The following is a 7,821-nucleotide window of genomic DNA, read 5'->3' as shown; positions in this document are numbered from 1 at the left end:
TTTTTTTTTGTTACTCAAAGGTGATTAAGACTAATATATGGACCCAGGCTGCAGATCAACTTGGGATCTTACTGAATGGCAGAACATGCTGAACAGGCATGTTTTAGTGTTCGTATAATTGATCTTTATAGGGTAGAAGCATCTACAGATACCAATTTATTTGAAATTTCAACCAGTTATTTCCCAAGATAGATCAATAGTTTCAGGTCGCCAATTAGTGGAAGACTTTGTCAATCATCTTTGTTGATGGTTCTTCAAAAATGTTTGGAAGAAAAATTAGTGAACAGATTTCAAATTATAACAAAATAACTTGTACTTATATAATGCTTTTAGCACAATAAAATTCCCCAATAAATTTCACAGAACATTATAATTATAATATGACACCAACTTGCATAAGGCAATATTAGGCTAATGACCAAAGGTTTGATCAAAGACATAGATTTGAATGAATGTCATACCAGGGGAACAAGAGTTACATAGAACATAGAACAGTACAGCACAAGGATAGGCCATATTGGGCCCATCACCCGAGAAGCAGGTGAGTTGACATTTCGGGCATAAGTTCTTCACCAGGAATGTGGAGGGGGGAAGGCGCTGAGAGATAAATAAGAGGGTGAGCTGGGGCTGGAGGGAAGGTAACTGAGAAGGCAATAGGAGATGCAGGTTGGGAGTGATAGTGATGGGTTGGAGAGGAGTAGGGAGCAGATAGATGGGAAGGAAAATGGACAGGGAGGACAGGTCAAGAGGGTGGTGCCAAGTTGGAGGGTTGGATATGAGATGAGGTATGGAGAGGTGAAATTAGGAAACTAGTGAAGTTGATGTTGATGCTGTGTGGTTGAAGGGTCCCAAGGCGGAAGATGAGTTCTTCATCCAGTTGCATTTGGTGGTGGATGCGGCCCAGGACTTCCATGTCCTTGACGGAGTGGGAGGGGGAGTTGAAATGTTGAGCCACTGGGCGATTTGGTTGATTGATGTGGGTGTTTCTGAGATGTTCCCTAAAGCGCTCTGCTAGGAGGCGCCCAGTCTCCCCAATGTAGAGGAGACCGCATCGGGAGCAACGGATACAGTAGATGATATTAGTGGATGTGCAGGTAAAACTTTGATGGATGTGGAAAGCTCCTTTGGGGCCTTGGATGGAGGTGAGGGAGGAGGTGTGGGCGCAGGTTTTACAGTTCCTGCGGTGGCAGGGGAAAGTGCCAGGATGGGAGGGTGGGTCGTAGGGGGGCGTGGACCTGATCATATTGAATGGTGGGTGCAGGCTCGAAGGCTGAATGGCCTGCACCTATTGTCTATTGTCTATTAAAAACTGAAAATCTATCAGAGGAGTATTAGCAACATGGCCATAGAACACAGTGCGCATGTTCGCCGGTGTCAGCAAGCACTGCGCATGTTCGCCGGTGTCAGCAAAACACTGCGCAGGTTCCTGGCGACTAGCGGAAACGCTCCGCCAGCCTGTTTTGATTGACCAATGGGAAGCCCTGGAGGGCCAGATTGCGACTGGTCCTCCTGCCTATCAGAGCAAACCGATTGTCTGAATGCGGAAGTTCTACCGGGAAGCTGCTGCTCCTCTCTCTCTGAACAAAGATTGAGCTTCAGTGCAGACTGCAACTTCCCTTGTCTGCCCAACATGTGTGAGTACAGCACCCTCGTTTTTCACGCCCTTTTTAAAAAAAATTCTGGGTTTTAATTGTTGACTTGCAGCAACTGAAAGGGAAGGAAATGAATCCAGGGAGGGGACAGACTCTGGATAATAAGACATGGTCTTTTCCCTGGGCTGGGGGTGTCCAGAACTAGAGGGGCATAGGTTTAGGGTGAGGAAGGTTTAGAGGGATATGGGCCGAGTGCTGGCAAATGGGTCTAGATTCATTTCGGATATCTGGTCAGTATGGACGAGTTGGACCGAAGGGTCTGTTTCCATGCTGTATGACTCGAATCGTCTTCAGTGAAAGCAGAAGTGTCGTTCTGAAGTCTGGACTTTCGGAGCATCTTTCAAAGATGTTTTGTCCTTACTGGGAGCAGAACTTGCAACGGAATCTTTCATTTGTGAGTGAGTACATCCGGGATTTTGGTGGAAAGTGGGAATTCATTGCACTGTGGGCATGAAATGCTTTAAGGCAGTAAGTACAGCGTGCTGAGTGGGGAGCCTAGTGAAGAGTTAGGTGGGTTTTTGTTTTTAACTGTTCATTTCGTTCAGCCTCCAACATTGTATTTCTGATACACTGCATCAGAAGGAGCGGTGAATCAGTAACTGGTATTGCTGGAAGCTTTGTGATTCTCAGTACTATAAGTATTGCATTGTTTCATCAGCATTGTAAAGGATACTGGCAGCAGCAGGAGGTGTGGACTGTATTCACTAGATAAGCACTTAGATAACACACATAGGAGAGGGCAGGTTGGGACTTGTCTTTCAATTTGCAGAAGATGAGTGGTTCTGCATGTTGTGATCCTGGGTGCACACAACTGTGGTAAATCATAGCCCTACAGTGTGGAAGCAGGTCATTCAGCACATCAAGTCCACACTGACCCTTCTGAAGAGCATGCAACCCAACTCCTGCTTAATGTTTGTTCATTAGGAAGTAAACCAGAAGTAGGGATCTCCCAAGATTCTTACAATGTCCTCCCTGAGGAATTCTCTCTCCCTTACATCTAAGTATTAGTAACCAGCTCTGATTTATAACAATATCAGCAGAAATAAAGCATTTGTTATCAAACAGACATAGAGATAAACAGCACTGAAATAGACACTTGTTTCCTCTCCTGCATGTGCGCGCACACACGAGTCTAAGGGGTGAATTTGTATTTGTAGAATTGTATTTGCAGATACAATCGATGTGCTTTTTTTTAGCAGAAATCAGCAGAGAGCCAATGTAGGCAGTGAATACATATAATATTTTGTAAATTCCACTTTGGAAATGACTCAAAATTGGGATGCAGACAGACTCTGACCTTACACCTTTAATGCATCGTCTGAGCTGAGGTGTCACCTTTTGTTACAAAAACTTAAGTTAACTTGAGAAGGTGACTTGTGAGAAGTTCTGGGATTTACATATTAATGATGCCTGCAACCCATTCTAAAAGAGGGAAAAACTAATATTTGCCATGCTTGTGTGTTCAGTTTCTCTCTGGTGTCAGTGTTAATGCCCCCAGAACGTTAACCATTTTGTGTCTGGTTGCTTCTCAAGAAGCTGGTTCATCCTAAATTTATACACTTTTTTTTGTTGCTTCTCAGAATCAGACCTGCTCACTCTCTGCAGTATCCCAATGTCATGAAAGATGGAGTTATCCAAAGAGATGTCAGTCTTGACCTTTTTTGCTTTTCTGTCCCTGTAAGGTCCTGAATCAGCATCTTCAGGGGAATTAGATAGAGCAAAATGAGAACAGAGGGGGAGAGAGAGAGAGAGAGAGAGAGAGAGAGAGAGAGTGGGATGGTGCTTTTAATTTTGTAGAATAACAAAAGAAAAATTGGTCCGCAGAAAGTAGAATTGCTTATTCTGAATTTCTACCCTAGACTGACAGTGATGACTTTTGTAATCTCTTCTTACAGAGTATTTGATGGTTTGCAGACGAAAGTTTCAAAATCAACAGGTGAAGGGCTTATGCCCAAAAGGTCGACTCTCCTGCTCCTCGGATGCTGCCTGACTCACTGTGCTTGTCCAGCGCCACACTTTTCAACTCTGACTCTCCAGTGTCTGCAGTCCACACTTTCACATCAATGTCTGACAGTCACTCAATCTGTCAGGACTACAACGATTTTCAACAATGATTCTGTGAGAGGGAGCAAAGCTTTTATGTTCCAGTTTCAGTAAGTTTTCAGCATCAGTGGGAGTGGATGAGAGGCCCTACTGTTTCAGCGCACTGAGTGTGGAGCCTGAAACAGTTATACGGCCTGGGAAGAGGAATTCACGGCAGGGAGGGGCTGTACTCCCGTTTGTGTGCAGCTGAAACTTCAGCCATGGAGAAACCCGAGGAATCCCGCCCCGTGGAGAAACCGTGGAAGTGTGGCGACTGCGGGAAAGGCTTCCGTGCCCCATCTGCCCTGGAGACTCATCGGCGCAGTCACACCGGGGAGAGGCCGTTCTCCTGCCCCAAGTGTGGGAAGGAATTTACCAATTCCTCCGCTCTGAGGAGGCACCAGTGGGTCCACACCGGGGAGAGGCCCTTCAGCTGCCCCGAGTGTGGGAAGGCCTTCAGCAATTCCTCCGCCCTGCTGAGGCACCAGCGTGTCCACACTGGGGAGAGGCTGTTCTCCTGCCCCGAGTGCGGGAAGGGGTTCAGCGATTCCTCTGCCCTGCTGACCCACCGGCGGGTCCACACTGGGGAGAGGCCCTTCAGCTGCCCCGAGTGTGGGAAGGCCTTCACGCAGGCCTCCGTCCTGCTGGCCCACCGGCGCGTCCACACTGGGGAGAGGCCCTTCACTTGCGCTGAGTGTAGGAAGGCCTTCAGCAATTCCTCCCACCTGCTGACCCACCAGCGGGTCCACACCGGCGAGAGGCCCTTCAGCTGCCCTGAATGCGGGAAGGGCTTCAGCAATTCCTCTGACTTACTAAAGCACCGGTGGGTCCACAGCGAGGAAAGGCCATTCAGCTGTCCCGAGTGCGGGAAGGGCTTTACTCAGGCCTCCAACCTGCTGACCCACCAGCGGGTCCACACTGGTGAGCGGCCCTTCAGCTGCCCCGAGTGTGGGAAGGCCTTCACCCAGGCCTCCGCCCTGCTGAGGCACCAGCGGGTCCACACTGGCGAGAAGCCTTTCCCCTGCCTCGAGTGTGGGAAGGGGTTCACGTTGTCCTGCAACTTGCAGAGGCACCAGCGGGGGCACCACTGTTCCCAACAACCAGATTGCGCCGGTGACGCTGCTGTGGGTCACCCCCAGGACTGAACCTCCTGCCTGCTCTGACAGTGGGAGAGTCGGTGGGCTTTTGTTTTTTTTTTTGTTTTGTTTTCTGCTGGACTGCAAGCACACCCCAAAATGCCACTGTGGCTCAGCGATTAGCAGTGCTGCCTCAAGCACCAGGCACATGGCTTTGATTCCACCTTGTGACAACTGTCTGTGTGGAGTTTGCGCATTCTCCCCCAGTGTCTGCATGGATTTCCTCCCACAGTCCAAAGATGTGCAGGTTGGGGTGTATTGGCCAAGCTAAATTGTCTCATAGTGTTCAGGGCTTTGTAGGTGTGGTTCCAGCAATAAATTTTCAGCTTTGATCTCCAGCGTCTGCAGACCTCACTTTCTCCTCGAAGATTTCAACCTACTGCGAATCCTCTTACAATGATGCCTTCCTTGAAGAAGCTCTCTGCCTCTCTCTATAAAGATTTCACCGCCTACTTGCGGAGCGATTCAGAGAGCACCTCTGGGCCACCCGGACGAACCAACCCAATCACAGTCTTGTTCCAACTTTATAACTTTTACAACTTTTTATAAAGGGGAGAAAGTGAGGTCTGCAGACGCTGGAGATCAAAGCTGAAACTTTATTCTTCTTCTTGACCTCTCCGCCTCCACCCTACTCCGACCTATCACCTTCACCTTTACCTCTTTCCACCTATCACATTTCCAACGCCCCTCCTCCATGTCCCTCCTCCCTACCTTTTATCTTCTCCTGCTGAACACTCTCTGCTCATTCCTGAAGAAGGGCATGTGCCCGAAACGTCGAATCTTCTGTTCCCTAGATGCTGCCTGACCTGCTGTGCTGTTCCAGCAATAAAGTTTCAGCTTTGTAGGTGTGGTGCATTAGTCAGGGGTAAATGTAGAGTAGGAGGAATGGGTATGGGTGGGTTACTCTTTGGAGAGTCAGTTGTAACTTGTTGGGCCGAAGGGCCGGTTCCAAACTTTGTAGGGATTCTATGATTCTTTGAGCTTTGATTCCAGTGGGTGCTACTGCTCGACGAACCCGGGACAGCACGTTCCCACTGAAACGATCCACACAAACCACAAGATCTTCGGAGCAGAAGTTAGGCCATTCCGCCCATCGAGTCTGCTCTGTCAACCGTTTGAAACAATAAGACTGCAGATGCAGGAATCCAAAGTAGGCAAGCAGGAGGTTGGGAGAACACAGCGAGTCAGGCAGCGTCAGGAGGTGGAGAAGTCAGCGTTTTGGCTATTTATCCAAATTGTTGACTTCTCTACCTGAAACAATTTACCAGGACGTTGTCGGGAGTTGGAGGATTTGATCTACAGGGAGGGGCTGAATAGACTGGAGCTGTTTTCCCTGGAGTTTGAGGCTGAGGGGTGATTGAGAGGTTTGTAAAATCATGAGGGGCGTGGTTTGGGTAAATGGACATGGTGTTTTCCCTGGGGTGGGGGAGTCCCGAACTAGAGTGAATAGGTTCAGTGTGAGAGGGGGGAAAAATTTAAAAGGAACCTAAGGGGCAACATTTTCATGCAGAGCATGGTGCATGTATGGAATGAGCTGCCAGAGGAAGTGGTGGAGGCTGGTACAATTACAGCATTTAAAAGGCATCGGAATGGGGACATGAATGGGAAGGGTTTAGAGGGGTATGGGCCAATGTGTCTCGGTTAATTTGGGATATTTGGTCAGCTTGAACCAGTTGCCCTGAAGGGTCTGTTTCCACGCTGTACATCTCTACGATTACCGGTCCTGATGTAAGTTTTAAAATAGAGTCCAAGTAACTTTTGAAAAGTTCAACCTAGTTGAGCTCACGTGCTGAAAGGTTTCAAATGAATCCCTCCGAGCGATACTGCTTATAATATGCTGACTGAGACAAAGTATCCTATCAAGTTCAACACAAACCCAGAGTTGAAGAAGTCAGAAGTCACACGCCCAAGGTGATCAAAACTGGCCACAGTACTCCAAATGTGGCTTCACCAACATCTTGTATAACTGTAACATAGCTTCCCAACTTCTATACTCAGTGCCCTGACTGATGAAGGCCAGCGTGCCTTAAGCTTTCTTCACTGCCCTGTCTACCTATGATCTCCGAAATATAGGACCTACTCCAGACTGGATCCACAATCCGGCTGATAGAAGGCGGTCTGCTGTCCTTTCTCCAGATAAGTCTCCTGGAGAGAACTTGCTGACTGACTGTCTGTCTGATCTACTGAACCTCGCAGTGCCCCACTGCCCTCGGTTATCTAGAGGGGTTCACACACTTGCATCGAATGTGGTACCGAAACCTTTACTTTATCATCTCTTTGGGATTGATCCCTATTCATTCGGTGCTATGGAGTCAAACTGCCTGGAAACAGACCCATCGGTCCAACCAGTCCATGATTCCCAACTACATTAGTGCCACCTATCTGCTCCTGGCCTGTATCCAGTAGTCATAGTCATTGAGATGCACAGCCTGGAAACAGACTCTTCAGTCCAACACGTCCATGATCCCCAACTAAACTAGTGCCGCCTGTCTGCCCCGGCCCGTATCCGATAGACATAGAGATGCACAGCACCGAAACTGATCCTTTGGTCCAACTTGTCTATGCTGGCCAGAAAACCTAACCTAATCCGATGCAGTATTAAGAGTCCTCTTCAGCAAGAGGCCTTAACAAGCTATCGTAGTGGATTCACTAAAGTATGGGATCAGAAAAAAAGCATTTTCATCTTATACTTTGCAGACATGGTAACGAGATCTTAGTCAGTTGACAATACTATGTAAAGAGGATTATAAGACAAGGTAATGGAAAAAATGGATAAGGAATGGAAAGGGGGGAAATGTGAGATAAAATACAACAAAACGGGGGGACTTCGTGCAAACTTAATGGAGAGGTATGTGTGAAAATATAGACACTGCAGTCCTGAACATGACAGCAAAATGTCCCTTTCAGAAAGGAGCATGTGCGAGAAATCAGACAGAGATGCATAAAATTCC

At 47.8% G+C, this 7,821-nt stretch overlaps 1 protein-coding gene across 1 annotated transcript in view; it reads left to right on the top strand.

The window, feature by feature from the left end:
* The window catches only part of LOC122543522 (zinc finger protein 229-like), a 97,718-nt gene extending 92,457 nt beyond the window's left edge, over nucleotides 1–5,261 (top strand). The window contains exon 6 of the mRNA XM_043682302.1: nucleotides 4,060–5,261. Within this exon, the coding sequence (XP_043538237.1) occupies nucleotides 4,060–4,879 (820 nt within the window). The 3' untranslated portion in view covers nucleotides 4,880–5,261. The remainder of the gene's footprint in view (nucleotides 1–4,059) is intronic.
* The last annotated feature ends 2,560 nt before the right edge of the window (nucleotides 5,262–7,821 follow it).

This window comes from Chiloscyllium plagiosum, chromosome 44, assembly GCF_004010195.1.
Source record: "Chiloscyllium plagiosum isolate BGI_BamShark_2017 chromosome 44, ASM401019v2, whole genome shotgun sequence".
In the NCBI taxonomy this organism is placed as follows: domain Eukaryota; kingdom Metazoa; phylum Chordata; class Chondrichthyes; order Orectolobiformes; family Hemiscylliidae; genus Chiloscyllium; species Chiloscyllium plagiosum.
This window is presented reverse-complemented; position numbering and strand designations above follow the sequence as displayed.